At 41.6% G+C, this 24,077-nt stretch overlaps 1 protein-coding gene across 1 annotated transcript in view; it reads right to left on the reverse strand.

The window, feature by feature from the left end:
* The window catches only part of LOC136863556 (uncharacterized), a 66,770-nt gene that overhangs the window by 16,777 nt on the left and 25,916 nt on the right, over positions 1-24,077 (reverse strand). Inside the window, exon 2 of the mRNA XM_067139936.2 lies at positions 1,338-1,598. Coding sequence (XP_066996037.2) covers positions 1,338-1,598 — 261 coding nt within the window. The remainder of the gene's footprint in view (positions 1-1,337; positions 1,599-24,077) is intronic.

Consider the following 24,077-nt stretch of genomic DNA (forward strand, 5'->3'; position numbering starts at 1 on the left):
ATCGAATCTGTGAGGTTCGCCAAAGCGCAGAATTCGAAGTGAGCGCCAGAGGTAGATCTCCAGATTTATAAGAGCACATGCATATCAGCCATCTTGCCCATCAGCCCATGTGTCAGCCTCCCAGAGTTAGTCCGATAATACCAATTGGTCTTAAATTACAACTTTTCTTAACCCGTGACATAGTTCTGAAGAGTTCGCCCCCATAAGAGTAATAACTTGCCTAGTACATCTTTCGTCAGCTCCCCAGAGTTATTCTGACGAGAGCAATAGGTCCCAAGTTACAAATTTTGAGCCCTGAATTAGCTGTCCAGAGTAAGCCCGACAAGGGCAATGTTTAGCAGCCATTTTACATTTTAACCTTTGCGTCAGCTCCCCAGAGTTACTCCGATAAACCCAATAGGTCCTAAGTTACAAGTTGTGTCCCCTAAGGTAGCTCTGTAAATTTAACACCATAAGAGCAATGTATAGCAGCCATCTTGCCCATTAGCCATTGCGTCAGCTCCGCAAGGTTAGTCCGATAAGATCAATAGGTACTAAGGTGCAAGTTCTTAACCTCTGATGTACTTCTACAGAGTTTGCCCCATAAATCAATGCATAGCAGCCATCTTGCCTAGTATGGAGGTTAGATTAAGCCTGGGATTGAATCCAAGTCCGTCAAGGGCTTAGCCCTGGCATCGAACTTGGTTCTGTAAGGTTAAGGTAGGTTACGTTGGTGGCTGTAGGGTTGAACTTGCCCTCTTATGCGGATAGCCAGGCTTCGAACTTGGGCCAGTAAGGTTAGTGACCCTGTGAGTTTAAGCCTGGGGTAGAATCCGAGTCTGTAAAGTTAAGCTTACACTCATATGCGGTTAGCCGTAGCGTCGAACTTGTGTTTGTGAAGTTATCGTGCCTGTGATGTTAAGCCTGGTGTCGAATCCAAGCCTGTGCGTTTAAGCTTGCACTCGCAGGCAACGTTAGATTACGATGTCATTTGAGGTTAAACGTGCACTCTTAGGCAGCACATCAATGAGGAGGAGGTAGCCTTCCAGGCTCGTTCGGAGGAAGAGGAGGCAGGACCCCTACAAACCACTTGTGATGAGGCGGTCATGGCATGTTTCGTATGAATTCTGAGCTGTTCACATACAGAAATACGTCATCATTTCCTGGTTGCTTCAAAGGTGTAACGCTATCCATATTCGACGATTCCAGGCACCATCACTTCAGAATTTACAAACCTCTTGGAAACACCTTAAGACGCAGGAAACCATTCTATTGTCACCTGTTTATAAATGAAAAACCCACTTCCAACACCTTCCCCGGGTTAATGTTTATAATGTAAATAAATATCTTGAACTTACTATGTCCACAGCGTTTGCCACATTCAAGTTTCGACTTCGAGCCATATGTAAGTCCATTAGTACCACACACAGGATTGTACTCGGGTGTCGTGAGACAGTTGCAGTTCACAGGAGAGCCGTTGGAATCAACCTGTTCTTGAACTTGCGGGCGAGCTGTTGTGGTAGTTGAAGTCGTTGTGGTGCGCCACCACCACCAGAAGTTCTCCTGACGAGCTTTACGAAGAGCAGTCCCTTTCTGGGCCAAGAGAGCTACCAGAAGAACTGCAGTAGAAATGACAATTCACATAATATAATATAATATAATATAATATAATATAATATAATATAATATAATATAATATAATATAATATAATATAATATAATATAATATAATATAATATAATATAATATAATATAATATAATATAATATAATATAATATAATATTCTGCTACATGTTGAACTTAGCAATTACTCATCGAAGGATTTTGGCGACGGAAGGATAGGAAAGGGCTAAGACTGGGAAGGTATCGGTCGTGGCCTTCATTAAGCTACAGTCCCAACATTTGCTTGGTATGAAAATGGTAAACCCCGGAAAAAAATTTCAGGGCTGCCGACAGTTGGATTCGAATGCAACCTCACAGCTGCGCGACTCTAACCACACGGGCAACCCACATGTTATAATATAATAATATCTTATGCCTTTGCTGGCAGGATGTAGTGTTTACAGTGCACTATGTCTTCTGGTACGAGCTAGAATAAATTTTTTACCTTCATTGACCTGTCTCAGTCTCATCCTTGGCTTTGACAATATGAAAGTGAGCGAGGTATGAGCGATGCCAGTAATGCCATTCCTTATGCAGCCAGTTCCTGTTATGAATGATGTGAAAATATCGCTCATAGGGTCGGTTGGTGCATGCATTTCAGTGGGCTTGGCAGACTGATATGCAATAGCAACTTCTGGCTCAGCGAGAAAAGCAACGGGGAACTACCTCACTCCTCACTTCCCTAGTATGCCTCTTCAGTGACACCTAGGCTATCTATGACAGATGTTGGTGGATCTGTAGAGGATCAAACCAGTCTTCGGACTGAATACCCAATATACATACATCTCCTTCTTCTTCTTCTTCTTAGCATTTATCCCGCTTAATTGTAGGGTCTGCTGTTGTGCACTTTCTTTTCCACTTCATGCGGTCTCTGGCATCTTTAGGAGAGACTTTCGCCACATGCATGACCTCCCGCAGAGTGTCGAGCCAGCGCTTCTTTGGTCGGCCTCGTGGTCTTCAGCCCTCAAGACTTAAGAGTAATGCCCTTCTCGCAGCTGAAGAACCGATTCTGCGTAGCTCGTGGTCATACCATCGCAAACGATTATCTCGCATTTTCTCGGAGATTGGGGCCACACCAAATACCATTCGAACATCCTCATTTCTGATATAAATTGACCCATCACTTTGTACCCCACACTCTAGGTACTCAGTCTTCCCGACGTTACGTCGCAGGGCATATCTGTCCAAGGAGTTTTTTCAATGTTGGACGAGTTGTTGCAAACCTTGGCGGGATTCACATGCGAACATAACGTCATCAGCATAGAGTAGAGTCTATGGTTGTGGTGTCAACATTTCTGTGCTGATGGTGTCGAGAGAGAGGATGAACAAGCGGAGATAGAGCCTGTTGTGTGTCCTTCGCGCTCCTAGCTCTGCGCCAGCCAGTACCGCGCACGCCGCAGCTTGGATTATGCGAGACACGAGACGACTCCAGTGCGCTTGCTTGTGACGTCAGTCTGCACTATAAAAGGAGCACCTTGCAGCCACTTAGTAGGACTCCCCAGTGTCCAGCACCAGATTACACTGAACGTCGAACACGGAGGTTATCCCTCTTAAACATGTGTCTCGGCCAGGTGGACTGAATTCTGGTTGTATGAGGTTTCACCTCGGATCACTGCCTCAGTTCCCGTTCCTACACTCACGTCGAGCCCCGATGCTTGTATTCTACACATCCTCAGTCCTCACTCAGGCTCCGACACCTATATTAGATTCTCTAATTGTGAATATTCATGTCATTTCATGACAAGCCAATGGACATAACTGCATTATGTTAGTAGGAACTTTCATGGCAAGTTACGCTTATAAAACCGATAGTTTTCGACTATCATGAACTCTACCTTTTTACAAACTATCTCATCAAGATAGCTTCGAGTATACATTAAGTTAATGTGTATAAAGTGTACATTTCTACAGACTCTCAGTTTACTAAAAAAGATTAATTACTTGCGAATTTACTCAGCTTCAAGAAAAGTTTAAGTTAAATATTGAAGCAATAAATTTATGTTGTGTTCCATTATACCTTATCTTGTATACAACACAACAAATTGGCGACGAGGAAAAGTTCTTACAGGGTGTCGTCCACAAATTGGCGACGAGGAAAAGTTCTTAGTGTGTGTCGCCAACAAATTGGCGACGAGGTAAAAACACCGTGCTCCGTGCAACCGCCGAAATTTTAACAAATTTGGCCACGAAGATAATTCAACGGGTCTACCGCCACATTTCAACACCATTTGGCAACACGGCACAATACTCCGTACCTATAACCACTACACATTGGAACCAGTACACACTCTGCCAGCAGTTCGCCTTTTCTACAGCGCAACTATCCGCCTCATTCGAACTACGGACAGTCAGCTGCTATTTCAAAGGCTATATCTCTCTCTCGCAGCACCTGTTCTGCACGCGCCAGCTCGCTTGCTCTCTCTCACTATCAGCCGCTCGAGTGAAGGTCTAGTTAACAGCCAGCTCCGTACACACTGCTTCGCAAGTTATTTTCTCTCTCACACATCCCAACATGGCAACGACTGAACAATTAGCTGCCGTCTTACAAGCTTTACAACAGCAACAACAGCAATTCATGCAGCAACAGCAAGCAGCATTGCTTACAGCTATTCAAGCTCTTTCTGCTTCTGCACAGCCCACAGCCGTTCCTCCATTTCCTGCCTTTGACGCGGCCAAAGAAGAATGGTCCGTCTATTTCGCCCGCCTCCAGCAACACTTCATATGCCATTCAATCACGGATGAAAAGCGCCAACGTGCTCTCTTTCTCAGTTCGGTTGGAAATTCTACGTGCGAATTACTGCAAAAATTAAGCCTGGAGGAGCAAATCTCTGAAGTGCCTTTCGCGCAGCTCTTAGCTCGTATCAATCAACACTATGCTAAAGACCCACACATCGTAGCCGCTCGCTACAAATCTTTTCAAAGCAGGAAGCAACCGCACCAGACTCATGCCGAGTGGATAGCGGAATTACGGGGTCTAGCCAAGCCCTGCCAGTTTATATGTTCCAAGGACGGCTGTAGCACGCCCTATACAGATTCGCTCATTCGGGATATGGTCATTCTCCATACACCTCAGGACAAAGTTCGTTTCGACGCTGTCAAGAAGAGTAACCCTTCTTTGGAAGACGTCCAGCGTATTGCCACAGTATACGAACTAACTACCAAGACTGCTGCGGAAGTAGCTACTAAACATGAGGTCGTTCAAGTCTCTGAACCAGCCCGCCAGTCGTCTGCTCCTTTGAACCGCGCAGCCAAGTCGCTCTCTGCCAAGCGTTCTTGCCAGGTTCCCTCTCGCTCTTCTACAAGAAAGCCCACTTCTCAGAACACGTCTCAACTCCTGCCTTCCTGCAGAGGATGTTTCAAGCATCACGAACGCCGTGACTGCCGTTTCTTCAAAGCCACTTGTGATCGCTGTCATAAAGTTGGGCACATCAAGACAATATGTAAGAGTTCGCTCCGTCCCACCAAGACTCCTTCGGCACGCCCGCATCGCACACAGCCCCGACAGGACATGGAAATAGATCAGATCAATCTTATTCTTCCTACCACGAATTCTAGCTAGATAATCGTTCCACTCTCTTGCTCTGATCGCTCTATTGATTTTCAGTTAGATACTGGATCACCTGTCTCTATCATTAACCTTGCTACGTATCAGGACTTAGGTTCACCTTTGTGCTCTCCGGCTGACATGCAGCTTGTTACATTTAACAAGAGGAAGATTTGACATTAAGGGCCAAATCACTCTTCCAGCCAGTTATAAAGGTATTCAGAAGGTCATTCCCTTACTCGTAGTCAACAACTACACCGCATCTAATATTCTTGGCATGGATCTCTTCAATTTATTCGGCTTCCAAATTCATGACAACGCCAATGTAGTCTCTACTTTGCAACCTACCTCTGATGCTACGGATCTCCTAGAGCAATTTCCAGAAGTCTTCGACTCTACGCTAGGCACCGCCAAAGACTACACAGCTCATATACAGCTGAAATCAGGAGCTAAGCCTCGCTTTATCAAAGCCCGTCCAGTACCACTTGCACTTCAAGACCAAGTTACTAAGGGGTAGAAAGATGGGTGGAAGCCGGTATAGTGGTACCTGTAACTTCCAGTCAATGGGCTACTCCACTCGTCGTAATTAAGAAACCTGATGGCAATATACGACTTTGTGGTGATTTTCGATCAACGATCAACTCACAGATTGAAACCGACGTCTTTCCAATTCCCCGTCCTGAGGACTTATTTCGCCGTTTAGCCGGTGGTCAATTCTTCTCTAAAGTGGATCTTAAAGAAGCCTATCTACAGCTACTTTTAAATGAAGAATCCAAGCAATTTCTCACGCTCAATACTCCTATTGGACTGCTCCAGCTCCAGCGTCTCCCTTTCGGCGTCTCTTCCTCCGCTGCTATTTTCCAGCGCTATTTAGCACAGCTCACCGCCTCCATTCCCGGGTGTGCTAACTACCTTGATGACATTCTTGTGTCTGGCAAAGATCATCAAGAACATCTACATAATCTGCACCTCCTTCTCACTAAGTTGAAAGAAAATGGCCTCCGAGCGAACCCCGCTAAATGCACCTTCTTTCAACCTCAAGTTCACTACCTAGGACATATCCTCGATAAAAACGGTATTCGACCTAGTGAACGGAATGTCTCGGCGATTGTCAACATGCCTGCACCGCAGAACATCAAGCAGCTCCAATTCTTCATAGGCAAAGCGAACTACTATATAAAGGTCATTCCACGCTTCGCTTCAGTTCCAGCTCCATTGAACGCCTTACGCAAGAAAGGTGTTAAATTTCATTGGTCTCAGCACTGCCAACGTGCCTGGCAAACGATCAACAAGGCCCTTGTTCAAGCTGTCAAACTCACTCACTTTCAGCCCGGCAAGCTCCTCACGCTCGCTACAGACGCCTCCGATTACGGAATCGGCGCCGTTCTCTCCCAGAAGTATCGTTACGGACAGGAACGTCCTATAGCTTTCGCTTCAAAGACACTCAATGAGCATCAACGTCGTTACTCCCAGATAGAAAAAGAAGCTTTAGCTACCGGTATCATCTTTGGTATTCGCCGTTTCAAGGAATATCTCTATGCCAACCATTTCCTGATCATTACTGATCACAAGCCTCTAGTGCACTTATTCCATCCTGGAAATAAGATCCCTGAGCATTCTCTCAGAAAACTTCAAAGATGATCCATGTTCCTTTCTGATTATTCCTATCAGATCGCCTATCGTGCCACATCCCAGCATTGTAATGTTGATGCCCTCTCTCGCTTACCAGTAGGTCCTGATACTGCCTTCGATTCTCAAGAATCAGAAAATCTTCAGTTGGACATTGACCTCGAAGACACCGTATACAGCTTTCCCATTGACGCTACCTGCATCGCTAAGGCAACGGATAAGGACAGTACACTTGCTACAGTACGTACTTACATCCGCAACGGTTGGCCTCTTCAAAACAAACTTCCTGCCAACCTTGCGCCTTATCATCGTTTTCAGCATCGTCGCACGACTCGTGCCGGAGTTATACTCTTGGAAACCGGCACCCTCTTCCGAGTGGTTATCCCACTTAGTCTACGACAACAAGTTCTCGCCTTGTTACATCAAAGTCATTGGGGAATATCACGCACCAAGCAACTCGCCCGTCAACACTGCTTTTGGCCCGGTATTGATGCCGCCATCGAGAAGCTCATCCGCCATTGTGAACAATGTCAAATTCATCAGAACGCCCCGTCCTCTGACCTCGCTTCATGGCCTCCTGCTACTTCTCCATGGGAACGAGTACACATCGACTTCGCCGGACCTTTTCTCAACTCCATGTGGCTCATCGTAATAAATTCTCTATCTAACTTTCCCTATGTAGTGGACATGCATTCTACTACTACTATAGAAGCTACCATTCGTGCACTTCAGAAAATATTCACAACTGAAGGATTACCTCAAGTGCTAATTTTAATGAATGAATGAATGAATGAATGACCCGATTCTTTTGTAAGACATGCCGAAGGCACATTTGACTTGATCATCAGGCAAAACAGTCCATTGCATGTGCCTGTTGAGGAAAAACTGAACAAAGTGTATTGTCAATCAATCAATCAATCAATCAATCAATCAATCAATCAATCAATCAATCAATCAATCAATCAATCAATCAATCAATCAATCAATCAATCAATCAATCAATCAATCAATCAATCAATCAATCAATCAATCAATCAATCAATCAATCAATCAATCAATCAATCAATTAATCAATCAATCAATACTGATCTGCATTTAGGGCAGTCGCCCAGGTGGCAGATTCCCTATCTGTTGCTTTCCTAGCCTTTTCCTAAATGATTTCAAAGAAATTGGAAATTTATTGAACGTTTCCCTTGGTAAGTTATTCCAATCCCTAATTCCCCTTACTATAAATGAATATTTGCCCCAGTTTGTCCTCTTGAATTCCAACTTTATCTTCATATTGTGATCTTTCCTACTTTTATAAACGCCATTCAAACTTATTCGTCTACTAATGTCATTCCACGCCAATTCTCCGCTGACAGCTTGGAACGTACCACTTAGTCGAGCAGCTCTTCTTCTTTCTCTCAATTCTTCCCAACCCAAATATTGCAACATTTTTGTAACGCTACTCTTTTGTCGGAAATCACCCAGAACAAATCGAGCTGCTTTTCTCTGGATTTTTTCCAGTTCTTGAATCAGGTAATCCTGGTGAGGGTCCCATACACTGGAACCATACTAGAGTTGGGGTCTTACCAGAGATTTATATGCCCTCTCCTTTACATCCTTACTACAACCCCTAAACACCCTCATAACCATGTGCAGAGATCTGTACCCTTTATTTACAATCCCATTTATGTGATTACCCCAATGAAGATCTATCCTTATATTAACACCTAGATACTTACAATGATCCCCAAAAGGAACTTTCACCCCATCAACGCAGTAATTAAAACTGAGAGGACTTTTCCTATTTATGAAACTCACAACCTGACTTTTAACCCCGTTTATCATCATACCATTGCCTGCTGTCCATCTCACAACATTTTCGAGGTCACGCTGCAGTTGCTCACAATCTTGTAACTTATTTATCACTCTATAGAGAATAACATCATCCGCAAAAAAGCCTTACCTCCGATTTCACTCCTTTACTCATATCATTTATATATAAGAAAACATAAAGGTCCGATAATACTGCCTTGAGGAATCCCCCTCTTAATTATTACAGGGTCAGATAAAGCTTCACCTACCCTAATTCTCTGAGATCTATTTTCTAGTAATATAGCAACCCATTCAGTCACTCTTTTGTCTAGTCCAATTGCACTCATTTTTGCCAGTAGTCTCCCATGATCCACCCTATCAAATGCTTTAGACGGGTCAATCACGATACAGTCCATTTGACCTCCAGAATCCAAGATATCTGCTATACCTTGCTGGAATCCTACAAGTTGAGCTTCAGTGGAATAACCTTTCCTAAAACCGAATTGCCTTCTATCGAACCAGTTATTAATTTCGCAAAAATGTCTAATATAATCAGAAAGAATGCCTTCCCAAAGCTTACATACAATGCATGTCAAATTGACTGGCCTGTAATTTTCAGCTTTATGTCTATCACCCTTTCCTTTATACACAGGGGCTACTATAGCAACTCTCCATTCATCTGGTATAACTCCTCCGACCAAACAATAATCAAATAAGTACTTCAGATATGGTACTATATCCCAACCCATTGTCTTTAGTATATCCCAAGAAATCTGATCAATTCCAGCCGCTTTTCTAGTTTTCAACTTTTGTATCTTATTGTAAATGTCATTGTTATCATATGTAAATTTTATTACTTCTTTGGCCTTAGTCTCCTCCTCTATCTCGACATCATCCTTGTAACCAACAATCTTTACATACTGCTGACTGAATACTCCTGCCTTTTGAAGATCCTCACATACACACTCCCCTTGTTCATTAATTATTCCTGGAATGTCGTTCTTGGAACCTGTTTCTGCCTTAAAATACCTATACATACCCTTCCATTTTTCACTAAAATTCGTATGACTGCCAATTATGCTTGCCATCATGTTATCCTTAGCTGCCTTCTTTGCTAGATTCAATTTTCTAGTAAGTTCCTTCAATTTCTCCTTACTTCCACAGCCATTTCTAACTCTATTTCTTTCCAGTCTGCACCTCCTTCTTAGTCTCTTTATTTCTCTATTATAATAAGGTGGGTCTTTACCATTCCTTACCACCCGTAATGGTACAAACCTGTTTTCGCATTCCTCAACAATTTCTTTAACCCCATCCCAGAGTCTGTTTACATTTTTATTTACCATTTTCCACTGATCATAATTACTTTTTAGAAACTGCCTCATGCCTGCTTTATCAGCCATATGGTACTGCCTAATAGTCCTACTTTTAAGACCTTCCTTTCTATCGCATTTATTTTTAACTACCACAAAAACAGCTTCATGATCACTAATACCATCTATTACTTCAGTTTCCCTATAGAGCTCATCTGGTTTTATCAGCACGACATCCAGGATATTTTTCCCTCTGGTTGGTTCCATCACTTTCTGAATCAGTTGTCCTTCCCATATTAACTTATTTGCCATTTGTTGGTCATGCTTCCTGTCGTTCGCATTTCCTTCCCAATTGACATCTGGCAAATTCAGATCTCCCGCTACAATCACATTTCTTTCCATGTCGTTTCCCACATAGCTGACTATCCTATCAAATAATTCCGAATCCGCGTCAGTGCTACCCTTTCCCGATCTGTACACTCCAAATATATCAAGTTGCCTATTATCTTTAGAAATGAGCCTTACACCTAGAATTTCATGTGTCTCATCTTTAACTTTTTCGTAGCTTACAAATTCTTATTTCACCAGAAGGAACACTCCCCCTCCCACCATTCCTATCCTATCTCTACGATACACACTCCAGTGCCGTGAGAAAATGTCTGCATCCATTATATAATTTCTCAGCCATGATTCAACTCCTATTACAATGTCTGGTAAATATATATCTATTAAAGTACTTAATTCTATTCCTTTCCTTACAATACTTCTACAGTTCAACACTAACAATTTTATGTCATCCCTACTTGATTTCCAGTTCCCTGTTCCCTTATCACCGCTCCCTAGGCCATCCCGTTTCCCTGAATGTACCTCCCTATTACCCTTCCAAACAAATGTCCTAACTTATACGTACCACTGCGGTTTAAATGAAGGCCATATGAGCGCAGATCCCTATCTCCTACCCACCCATTAGGATCTAGAAATTTTACTCCCAGTTTCCCACATACCCCCTCCATAGTCTCACTTAAATCCCCAATCACCCTCCAGTCAGTATCCCTTCTACACAGTATTCCACTAATAACAATCTCCGCTTTCTTAAACTTCACCCGTGCTGCATTTACCAGATCCCACACATCTCCAACTATGTTGGTACTTATATCAGCTTGCCTTACGTTGTTGGTACCAAGGTGAAACACTACCACCTTCTCATTCCCCTCCTCCCTCTCTTCTACTTTCCTCAACATCTGCCTCAACCTAATTCCTGGATAACACTCTACCCTGGTACCCTTTCCTCCACACACTTTCCCCACGTGTCTAACGATGGAATCCCCCATGACCAGAGCCTCAACCCTACCCACCTCATTTGATCCCCTCCCCTCCTGGTCGGCCCTATCTTTCCTGATAGCTGCAGAAGCTACTTCCTCCTCCCTTTTCTCCTTCCCATGACCCTGTTCCACCTGTCTTTTCCTATCCTCTACTCTACGTTTTCCTTTCCTACCTTTTCCCTTCCTCCTACTTCCACACATCTCACCAACAGTTCCCTGTCCCTCATCTTCCCTCTGTTGTTCTACCTGGAGTGACTCGTACCGATATCGCACAGACACCTGTCCTGAATTCTGATCCTGAATAGAGCCTTTAGCCTGCAATCTCCTTCCCCTTAGAACATTAGACCACCTGTCCTCTACAACTCCTCCCTTTCCTTCCCCTCCCTCTTGTACACCTACTGTAACCTGTACATTGTTTGAGGGAGTCCTATCTTCCTTCCTGTCTTCTGTGAGAATCCTAATTATCTCCCTCAAACTTTCCAACTCCTCCTTCATACCCCTCAATGACAATGGACCGCAATTTACGGCTACTGCTTTTCAGAACTTCTGTACATATAATGGCATTCGGCATATCCTAGCACCGCCTTTTCACCCTCAATCTAATGGTGAAGCAGAACGTTTTGTGCAAACTTTTAAGAAAAGTATGAAGAAAGCCGTATCTTCAGGTTTAAGTAAAGAGCAAGCCTTGTTACAACTCTTAGGACATTATAGAACTCTGTCCGGCGCTGACAATGTCACTCCCGCTCAAAAGCTCCATGGACGCCCTCACAGAACTTTACTTTCTCTGTTGCAGCCTCTTCCGTCCCAGCCGAAGCGCTCGCAAACGAAGTTCAGCGTCAACGACAAGGTCTACATAATAACATTCAAGTCCAATCCGCTCTGGTTACCTGGTGTCATCTGCCGCTCCTTGGGCCATCGTCTCTACGAGATTCAGACTGCTGAGAAACGCATCTGCCGCCGCCAGGACCAGATACACCTCCGCTACCGTCCATTTCCTTCTATTGATTCTCTTTTCAAACCTGATAAGTCTATTGCTGAACGAGCTCTAGATCACTTAATTAACATGGGTTCCTTTCAGGACGATTCAGCGCCCCTCCACCCAGTCCCGGCTCCGGACGACACAACAGAGACAGCCGACTCCCCTGCCCAGCGTCGCTGCCGCCGCCAGCGCCGCCGCCGCTTCGCGCCGTATCGGCGTAATTAGGAGGGGAGGGTGTTGTGTGTCCTTCGCGCTCCTAGGTCTGCGCCAGCCAGCACCGCGCACGCCGCAGCTTGGATTATGCGAGACTCTACGAGACGACTCCAGTGCGCTTGCTTGTGACGTCAGTCTGCACTATAAAAGGAGCACCTTGCAGCCACTTAGTAGGACTCCCCAGTGTCCAGCACCAGATTACACTGAACGTCGAACACGGAGGTTATCCCTCTTAAACATGTGTCTCGGCCAGGTGGATTGAATTCTGGTTGTATGAGGTTTCACCTCGGGTCACTGCCTCAGTTCCCGTTCCTACAGCCACGTCGAGCCCCGATGCTTGTATTCTACCAGTAGCGTGCATTGTGGGTATGCAGGCTAAGCCGGGCTTACCCGTTGGACTTGAGAAGCAAAGTAAGCAGTAATGCAACTGTATGTGCAACAAATAATTTTATCTTGTCATTTGGCAATACTATTTTTTTTAACTAAGAGCATTTGCTGCAGTATGGTTTTCTTCAGTATGCAGTAAGATTATTCTGCAGTACGAATTTCTGCATTAGCGAGGGTACACGACACACTTACCGCTTGGCTCGCCCAACGTTGAGTTCAAAGTGACGCATGCGTAGTAACTGCGCCAGTAAGTGAGCTTGGTAAGCTGAGAACTCTACGCTGCCCGGCTTGATCGCATGGTGTAGCAGTGTGAAGCAACTTTGTGCTGGTTTATGATACGTTTATTTATTGTGATTTCGCTTATTGCTGAAACAGCTCTTGCGAGTGATAATTGACAGCAGTGAAGAACGTTTTAAAAGTACGAATACCCAGTTCATTTTAGAATTGAAAATTATTTTTTTCTTAAATGAAACAGCGTGAGAAAAACTTGCCTACTATATAGTAGGTACCGGTACCAGCGTTGTTGTGGACCATGTGGCGTGCTTGTAGGGGCGTACGTTCTAATGATTTTCATAATAATAACATGCAACGTGGACAGTGCTGTGTCGTGAGTGCATAACTGTGTATTTACGTAGAAACATTAGTGAAATATACGGTACGGTAATTTCTTATTAGTTTCAAGTATTGTAATATTTGCGATGGCTGACTCTATTTGTGTGATTGAACAACTGCTGGACAAACCGTTTCGTTTTAGGAGCTTATGTGAGAAACTAGAAATTGTTCAATCTGGAAAACCTTCTCCAGATATGCCCAACCTTAAAGGGACGCATAAAAACAAAAGTCAAGAGTACGTTCGGCATTTCCAAACTTCACAGTACAGTAAAACAGAATGGATTGCTGGAAGTTCCAAATTTAATAAACTGTTTTGCTGGCCATGTTTACTCTTTGCAAGAGACCGAACTGTTTGGTCTGACACTGGTTATGATAATCTGAGTAACTTGCACAATGCCATTCAAAATCATGAGAAATCGCAGTCACACATTTCTGCACTATTACGGCTGAGAACGTTTGGAAAATCTAGAATTGATATTCAGATTGATCCTCAATTGCGTGCAAGGACTGCACAATATAATGAGACCGTTCGGAAAAACAGAGAGGTGCTCAAGCGATTGATTGACGTTGTGTGTTTTTTAGCTACTCACGAATTACCATTCCGTGGACATTCTGAGGGTGAAGATTCTTTGAACAGGGGTGCTTATTTGGGTGCAGTGAACTTACTCGCCACTTATGATGCGACGTTAAGTACACACCTAGAAACATCGACCGTGTTCCGGGGGACTTCAAACAGGATACAAAATGACCTAATAAGGGCAGTCAGTGATGTAGTTTTGGAAAAAGTGAAGTCAGAAATAAAACACGCTATTTTTGTTGCCCTTCTTCTTGACGAGACTTCAGACATTATGAATTTGTCACAACTATCAATTACTCTGAGATACGTTGATTCTGAAAGTGGTAAAGTTCACGAAAGGTTCATTACCTTCACTGATGTCAGCGCAGATCGAACAGCCAGTGGTTTGTTTGTACATGTGAAAAACATCGTTACTGAGTTTGACTTAAACTACAGGTTGGTTGCAAAAACGTTCGACGGAGCAGCTGTGATGGCCGGCCACACAAGTGGACTAAGAACCAAAGTACAAGAACTCTTTCCGAAGGCCATATTTATCCGTTGCTTTAGTCACAAGCTTAATCTGATTTTGTCACAGTCAGTTTCCTGTATCAAGGAATGTAGAATATTTTTTCAGACCTTAACGGGATTAGGATCATTTTTTCTCTAAACGATCTCATGAACTGAAAGAATTTACCGCAAAGAGGATGTCCAGAAATGCTCCAACACGGTGGAATTTTTCATCCCGACTTGTTCACACAGTGAAAGAACATCGCACTTCATTCCTTGAATTCTTTCGGAATGTTTTAGATGAAAGCTCAAACTGGGGCAGTGAAACAGTTGTAGCGGCACAAGGTTTCATGAAATTTCTAACCACACTGAAACTTCCTTTTTGTTACTGATTTTTAGCAACATTTTCACCTTCACTGATATCCTTATCAATATCCTTCAATCCAAGCATTTAGACGTCCTATATTGCTCCCAAAACTTTCAGGAAATCAAAAGAGAGATACTAAACCTCAGGAAAAAGTGCGACGTAATTTTGGCCGAGACTATGGTCTATCATGGTGTCGAAGACTCTCTACCAACTAAGCGACAATGTCGGGAAGAAGATCCAGTAATGTCAAGGAAATGCCTTTACCACTCTATTTTTGACAACATCATTGTACAATTAGACGAACGATTTGGGTCATTAAACCAATTACAGTTTACTTCCTTGTTGGATCCTCTAAAGTATGAAGCGTACAAAGCTACTTTTCCTCATTCTGTCGTTGAAAATCTTAAACTGTCCTATAAAGACTTGTTTGATTTTATCCGGTTGAAGAATGAACTTACCGTGCTGTATTCGTTTGATGAATTTTATGGTCAACACCCTCATTAGTTAGTGTGTTCCAGAAAAGCAAACAAATAGATACAGCCCTGCCTGAAGTGTACAAATTGGGTGTACTTATAGCAACTGTTCCAAACACAACAGCGTCAGTTGAAAGAACATTTTCAGCTCTCAGGAGGATTAAGACTATCAAAGGTCAACACAGAGTCAAGAGCGGCTATCAGGCTTAGCAATTCTGTCCATAGAAAAGGAAGTTCTGCACCATCTGAAAAGCACAGACACATTTTATGATAATGTCATCACAACATTCACAAAACAAGAGAGACGACTAGATTTCATCTTCAAGTAGACTCAAAGCAACCAAAAATCTTGTGGAGGGACTTAATGCATAGTTTTTGTTAGTAGTAGAGCATACAGTGGACAATAGAAGAACTTCTCACTAAAACGTAGCAAATAAGTTACTATAAATTTTTGATAGGCCTGTGTGTACAATGTAATATGCATGATACTGTTGCATTAGTGTCAGAGGTATTTTTAGTTGGCTTCTATGCTGAAGGGTGAAAAGTGTAACAGGACAGAGAGTTTTCTGATACAAACATAAGAGATCAAAGAGTTTTTAACTGAATAGTGAGGGGTGATACATGAAATAGACGTGATTTCTACTAATCTATGCACTTTGATGTAGGAAACTGAATAAAATAACAATTTTTGGACAAAAACGCAACAATGATACGTTTGTCTTCCTTTTTTTAACGGGTTATGCATTGTCATTGGGCATAAATAAACTATTTCTATACATCTCAATAAGTTAATTGCAGCTTTAAAAATTATATCGATTTTTTAAATCTATAGATGTGATGTCACTAGTTATTTTGTGTTTCCTGAAGAGCCAAGGATTTGACATGATACCTTACGCTCTGGTTAGAAGTCCTTCAACTTTCATGAGATTATACATAGGTAAGTCTATATGGTTACAGCTTGGTTGTATTCCTTTATATAATGATGCACTTTAAAATATACTTCCTACGTCCGGTAATTAGTACGTCCTACCTTGGACAGCATACCCACTTTTCAAAACCACCGCACGCCACTGTATTCTACACATCCTCAGTCCTCACTCAGGCTCCGACACCTATATTAGATTCTCTAATTGTGAATATTCATGTCATTTCATGACAAGCCAATGGACATAACTGCATTATGTTAGTAGGAACTTTCATGGCAAGTTACGCTTATAAAACCGATAGTTTTCGACTATCATGAACTCTACCTTTTTACAAACTATCTCATCAAGATAGCTTCGAGAGTACATAAAGTTAATGTGTATAAAGTGTACATTTCTACAGACTCTCAGTCTACTATCAAGATTAATTACTTACGAATTTACTCAGCTTCAAGAAAAGTTTAAGTTCAATTCATGTATATATTGTATAAAGTCATATTGAAGCAATAAATTTATGTTGTGTTCCATTATACCTTATCTTGTATACAACAGAGCCAGTCCCTGATGAACGCCAACTTGAATGTGAAATGGTGCAGATATTCCAGCAGCACATCGGACAGAGTTGGTGGCATTCCGATACAGAAGCTGGATCCATCGAATGTACACTTCTGGTACACCATGCAGCCTGAGTGCATACCAAATAAGATCACGAGGACTCTGTCAAAGGCCTTTTCGAGATCCAAGAAAGCGATGTGGAGTGGTTTCTTCTTCTCATTGTAACGGTCTATCAAAAGACGTATTGCATGTATAGCATCGATTGTTCCCGTTCCTATCACAAAGCCACATTGGTGTGGGGCAATGAGGACTATGTCACGAAGGTGACACGCTAGAAGATCTTCATTGTATGACAAAGCAAACGAACTGGTCGATAGTTGGAGCAGTCTCTGGCATCTCCTTTCACTTTCCAGATGGGAATCGTAACACTGGTAAGCCAACTAGAAGGGGCACAGTCTTCATCAATGATCTTGTTGAATAGGTCTGCCAGGAATGTAGCTGCTTGTGGTCCAAGCATCTTCCACACCTCTTCCACAACCGGTCCAGTTGCCTTTCCGTTTTTCATTTTCTTAATGGCTACCTCTACTTCAGCAACCGTGATGGGTTCAGTTGGATGCGCTGTAAAAATCAGCTGATTCTTGTATTCCGATCATTTGTAGTTCTGAGTAGGCAGTTAAAGTATCCGTAATTTATATTTCACACCCTCCACATTTTAGTATTTATGAGCGGTTAGCTAGTAATGAAGTTCCTATATTCCAATAATTGCAATTCAAGTCCCTGGCGTAGTTTAGACAGAAATACTTTTGAGATATTATTGTAAACAACCTCATATTTTTCAGCATTTAAGGGCACTTTTATTCCCCGTTCCGCTGAGTAGGGAAAATAATAGTAATCCACCATCTGTAAAGATCACATAACCGCATTTCAGTTGAGAATTGTAGTGTAGATACGGTATATTAGAAAGTATCTTGCCTGTTATATTCGTGTGTATTTCTGTCCAAACGGCGCGTTTAATTTCTATTACAGCATAGTAGGACAATGTAGTACTAATATTAATCTGTATACGTGTTTAACTTTGAGTACCTACAGGTAGTTCTTGCGAATATCGAAATTTAGGCCTAATTGGAATTTTCATTTCTATTTGTGTTTAGTAAGAAGCTAGGATACGTCTGAACGTAGTTTTAACATTATTGTAGTGTAGTATAGTAACTTATTAGAAATTTGAGTGCCTATTCTATAATTTTGAATAGTTTTGCGAATTTCGAACTTTAATGGTAATTGTCTTTTCTGTTTTTGCTTGGTAATAATCTGTTGTAATTGGAATACGTCTGAACGTAGTTTAAAATTGTTGTAGTGTAATGTAGTATCTGTGCTTAGTCTGAACGTAGTTTAAAATTATTGTAGTGTATTATAGCATCTTACTAGAAAGTAGTGTGTTTATTCTATTACTGTGAAATATTTGTATAGTATATCACCGTTTCTGTGGTATCTGTAGTAACTCTCTCACTAAAAATTCTGTTGTTGTAATTAGGGTAGACTTAACTGCAGTTAAGAATTGTGTAATTCTTGTGTATTATTCTCTGTTTCCAGTAATTAACAGCAATTTTTATCGTGTTAGCATGTTGTAGGAATAAAAATATTACAATTAAGTAGTATTGTAGTGTAGTAGTAGCCTATATTAAATAACTTACTGTCGTGTGATCTTTGTGAACTAACCTAGACAATATTTCTTTGATTTCATTTTTATTTTGCACAGAATAAGTTATCATATTTTTCCTTTTCTTTTCATTACTTAGTAAAAAAATGGCTAAACAGTGCGAGTATAGGAACTGTGGGTGTGGCCAGTCATTAAGGAGTATGAGGGAGGAGTTGGAGAGCTTGAGGGAGATAATTAGGATTCTCTCAGAGGACAGGAAGGAAAGTAGGCCTCCAAACAATGTACAGGATACAGTAGGTGTAATAGAGTGATTGGAAGGAAAGGGGGGAATTGTGGAAGACAGGTGGTCTAACGTTTTAAGGGGAAGGAGATTGCAGGCTAAGGGCTCCATTCAGGATCAAAATTCAGGACAGGTGTCTGTGAGAAATCGGTACGAGACACTGCAGGTAGAACAACCGAGGGAAGATGAGGAACAGGGAATAGTTGCCGATAATTTTGGAAGTAGGAGAAAGGAAAGAGGTAGGAAAGGGAAATGTGGAGTAGTGGATAGGAAAAGACAGGTGGAACAGTGTCATGGGATGGAGAAAATGGAGGAGGAAGTAGCTTCTGCAGCTGTCAGGAAAGATAGGACTGACCAGGAGGGGAGGGGATCAAATGAGGTGGGTAGGGTTGAGGCTCTGTTCATGGGGGATTCTATCGTTCGACATGTCGGGAAAGTGTGTGGAGGAATGGGTACCAGAATAGAGTGTTATCCAGGAATTAAGTTAAGGCAGATGTTCAGGAAAGTAGAAGAGAAGGAGGAGGGGAAGGAGAAGGTAGTAGTGCTTCACATTGGTACTAACAACGTAAGACAAGCTCGTATAAGTACCAACATAGTAGGGGATGTGTGAGATCTGGTAAATGCAGCACGGGTAAAGTTTAAGGAAGCGGAGATTGTTATCAGTGGAATACTGTGTAAGAGGGATATTGACTGCAAGCTGATTGGGGATTTAAATGAGACTATGGAGTGGGTATGTGGGAAACTGGGAGTCAAATTTCTAGATCCTAATGGGTGGGTAGGAGATAGGGATCTGCGCTCAGATGGCCTTCACTTAAAGCGCAGTGGTACGTATAAGTTAGGAAATTTGTTTAGAATGGTTATAGGGACGTACATTCAGGGAAACAGGATGGCCTAGGGAGCGGTGTTAAAGGAACAGGGAACTGGAAATCAAGTAGGGATAACATAAAACTGTTAGTGCTCAACTGTAGAAGTATTGTAAAGAAAGGAATAGAATTAAGTAATTTAATAGATATATACTTACCAGATATTGTAATAGGAGATGAATCATAGCTGAGAAATGATATAAAGAATACAGAAATTTTCTCACGGAACTGGAGGATGTATCGTAGATATAGGATAGGAATGGTATGAGGGGGAGCATTCATTCTCGTGAAAGAAGAATTTGTAAGCTACGAAAAAGTTAAAGATGACAAGCACGGAATTTTAGGGGTAAGGCTCATTTCTAAAGATAATAGGAAACTTAATGTATTTGGAGTGTACAAACCAGGAAAGTGTAGCGCAGATGCTGATTCATAATTATTTGATAAGATAATCAGCTATGTGGGAAACGATAAGGAAAGGAACGTGATCGTAGCCGGTGATCTCAATTTACCAAATTTCAACTGGGAATGACAGGAAGCATGACCAACAAATGGCTAGTAAGTTAATATGGGAAAGTGATGGAACCAACTAGAGGGAAGAATATTCTGGATGTGGTGCTGGTAAATCCAGATGAGCTCTATAGAGAAACCGAAGTAATAGATGGTATTAGTGATCACGAAGCTGTTTTTGTGGTAATTTAAAAACTGTGAAAGAAAGGAAGAGATTAAAATTAGAACTGTTAGGCAGTACCATATGGCTGATAAAACAGGCATGAGGGAGTTTTTAATAAGTAATTATGATCGGTGGAAAACGGTAAATAAAAATGTAAACATACTCTGAGATGGGTTTAAAGCAATTGTTGAGGAATGTGAAAATAGGTTTGTACCTTTAAAGGTGGTAAGGAATGGTAAAGATCCACTATATTATAACAGGGAATTAAAGAGACTAAGAAGGAGGTGCAGGTTGGAAAGAAATAGAGTTAGAAATGGCTGTGGCAGTTAGGAGAAATTGAAGGAACTTACTAGGAAATTGAATCTAGCAAAGAAGTCAGCTAAGGATAACATGATGACAAGCATAATTGGTGGCCATACACATTTTAGTGAAAAATGGAAGAGTATGTATAGGTAATTTAAGGCAGAAACAGGTTCAAAGAAGGACATTCAAGGTATCATTAATGAACAAGGGGGGTGTGTATGCGAGGATCTTCAAAAGGCAGAAGTATTCAGTCAGCAGTATGTAAAAATTGTTGGTTACAAGGATAATGTCCAGATAGAGGAGGTGACTAGTACTAAAGACGTATTAAAATTTACATATGACAGCAATGACATTTACAGTAAGATACAAAAGTAGAAAACTAGAAAAGCAGCTGGAATTGATAAGGTTTCGTGGGATATATTAAAGATAATGGGCCGGGATATAGTACCATATCTGAAGTACTTGTTTGATTATTGTTTGCATGAAGGAACTTTACCAAGTGAATGGAGAGTTGCTATTGTAGCCCCTGTATATAAAGGAAAGGGTGATAGACATTAAAGCTGTAAATTACAGGCCAGTCAATTTGACATGCATTGTATGTAAGCTTTGGGAAAGCATTCTTTCTGATTATATAAGGCATGTTTGCAAAATTAATAACTGGTTTGATAGAAGGCAGTTTGGGTTTAGGAAAGGTTATTCCACTGTAGCCCAACTTGTAGGATTCCGGCAAGATATAGCAGATATCCTGGATTCAGGAGGTAAATTGGAGGGTATCGTGATTGACCTGTCTAAGGTATTTGATAGGGTAGATCATGGCAGACTACTGCAAAAATGAGTACAATTGGACTTGACAAAAGAGTGACTGAATGGGTGGCTCTGTTTCTAGAAAATAAAACTCAGAGAATTAGAGTAGGTGAAGCTTTATCTGTCCCTGTGAAAATATATATACTTATATATACATCAATGATAAGTGTAAAGAAGTGGAATCAGAGATAAGGCTTTTCGCAGATGATGCTATTCTGTACAGAGTAATAAATAAGTTTCAAGATTGTGAGGAACTGCAACATGACCTCGATAATGTTGTGAGAGTGATTGTAGGCAATGTTATTGTGGTAAACGGGGTTAAAAGTCGGGTTGTGAGTTTCACAAATAGGAAAAGTCCTCTCAGTTTTAATGACTGCGTTGATGGGGTGAAAGTTCCCTTTGGGTATCATTGTAAGTACCTAGGTATTAATGTAAGGAACGATCTTCTTTGGGGTAATCTCATAAATATGATTGTAAATAAAGGGTACAGATCTCTGCACATGGTTATGAGGGCATTTAGGGGTTGTAGTAAGGATGTAAAGGAGAGAGCATATTTGTCTCTGGTGAGACCCCAACTAGAGTATGATTCCAGTGTATGGGACCCTTACCGGGATTACTTGATTCAGGAACTGGAAAAAATCCAAAGAAAAGCAGCTCGATTTGTTCTGGGCGATTTCCGACAAAAGAGTAGCGTTACAAAAATGTTGCAAAATTTGGGCTGGGAGGACTTGGGAGAAAGGAGGCGAGCTGCTCTACTAAGTGGTATGTTCCGAGCTGTCAGTGGAGAGATGGCTAGGGAGGACATCAGTAGACGAATAAGTTTGGATGGTGTCTTTAATTGTAGGAAAGATCACAATATGAAGATAAAGTTTGAATTCAAGAGGACAAATTGGGGCAAATATTCGTTTATAGGAAGGGGAGTTAGGTATTGGAATAACTTACCAAGGTAGATATTCAATAAATTTCCAATTTCTTTGCAATCATTTAAGAAAAGGCTAGGAAATCAACAGATAGGGAATCTGCCACCTGGGCGACTGCCCTAAATGTAGATCAGTAGTGATTGATTGATTGATTGATTGATTGATTGATTGATTGATTGATTGATTGATTGATTGACCATGCACAGAATATGCTATTGGTATTGGAGGGTGTAGGAATAATTAATTGGAGAGTTTTTCGAAATGTTTCTTCCATCGGTCAAGGATCTCAGTTGGTCTTTGTAGTAGTTTCTGGTGTTCATTCTTTATGGTCATGACATGCCCAATGTCCTCTATAACGGTGCCAATTTTTCGCCAGTTTGTAAATATGTTTTGCTTCCTCCAGGGTGTTGAGTTTATCATTCATATCTCTATAATGTTATTCTTTAGCTTTTGCCACTTCCTGTTTTGCTAGCGACTTAAGTCGTCTGTATTATTGACGATCAGCATCAGCTCCCGAATTGAGCCAGGTCTTTTAGGATAATTTCTTTGATAAACCTCCTTGTTGATGAAACGACATCCAGGTGTTGTTTTACTCACGATGGTGGTGGCACAGGTCTTCATGTGTTCGGTGATTGTTGTCCAGGCCTCGTTGACATTTTGTCCATGTTGCACAAATAAAGAACTGAGAGAGGGCCACGAGGGGCGTGGACATGAAAGACACCTTAGGCCTCGAATGTTGTAAAACCGTCGGGGTCGAAAAAGGACAAGAGTTGACCAATCGAGGTTGGATAGGACATATGAGAGCGAGAAATCTGGATCAAGTAGGTGGAAGCTATGTCAGGACTCAGCTGAGTTCTCCGTGGTCGCCAACCCACACTCCCAAGTTAAGAGCACCTGGAGCCCCTTTTAGTCGCCTCTTACGATAGGCAACGGATAGCGAGGGTGTTATTTGCTAAAAGGAACTGAAGGCAATATGAAACCACGGAAGTGCAGCAACTATCATGTCAACCCTATTTCCATTGAAGAAAAACTGGTCGTTAGTAACGTATTATTATTCTCCTTTTCAATAAAGTAATCCTCACTTTATCGAAAGATAAAATTTGTAAAGTATAAAGATGATATTAAACAAGTAGCTTACTAATTTTTATTGATATTTTACCTTCACTGAACATAGGCCGATAATATTATGAGAAGGCGGCCGTGGCCTTGAACCAACCAATCACAGAACAGCACTCAAGAAGCACATCGCTCTAAAATCAAAACGATTTGATTCTTGAGGGAGGAGAGGAGAGAAGAGGGATGAGTGAAGTGCCGGCATGAACGCCACAATTGAAATACAGTGGAACCTTGGATTGCGAGTATAATTCGTTCCGGCAACATGCTTGTAATCCAAAGCGCTCGTATATCAAAGCAAGTTTTCCCATAAGAAACAATTGAAACGCGGATGATTCGTACACAACACAAAAATATTTATTCGCATACCATTTCTAAAACAAAATATAACGTAAAAAAATTAAAGTGCACTTTTCCTTATAATAGAATCATTGATGGTGTGAGGGAGACGAGAGATGACATGAGAAGAGTTACTGTGTAGCACGAATTTCATTAACGGAATCACTGCTACCTGTTGGCTCACTGAAATTGTTTTATTTTCGTGCAACTTTAACGAGGAACCTCTCCAGTGACTGTTGCTTTTGCCTCTTTTTAGGATTTCACGAAAATGTGACATTGCATTGTCAATGAACTGATTCATCGCTCGCA

This window comes from Anabrus simplex, chromosome 2 (genome assembly GCF_040414725.1).
Source record: "Anabrus simplex isolate iqAnaSimp1 chromosome 2, ASM4041472v1, whole genome shotgun sequence".
NCBI classification, from domain to species: domain Eukaryota; kingdom Metazoa; phylum Arthropoda; class Insecta; order Orthoptera; family Tettigoniidae; genus Anabrus; species Anabrus simplex.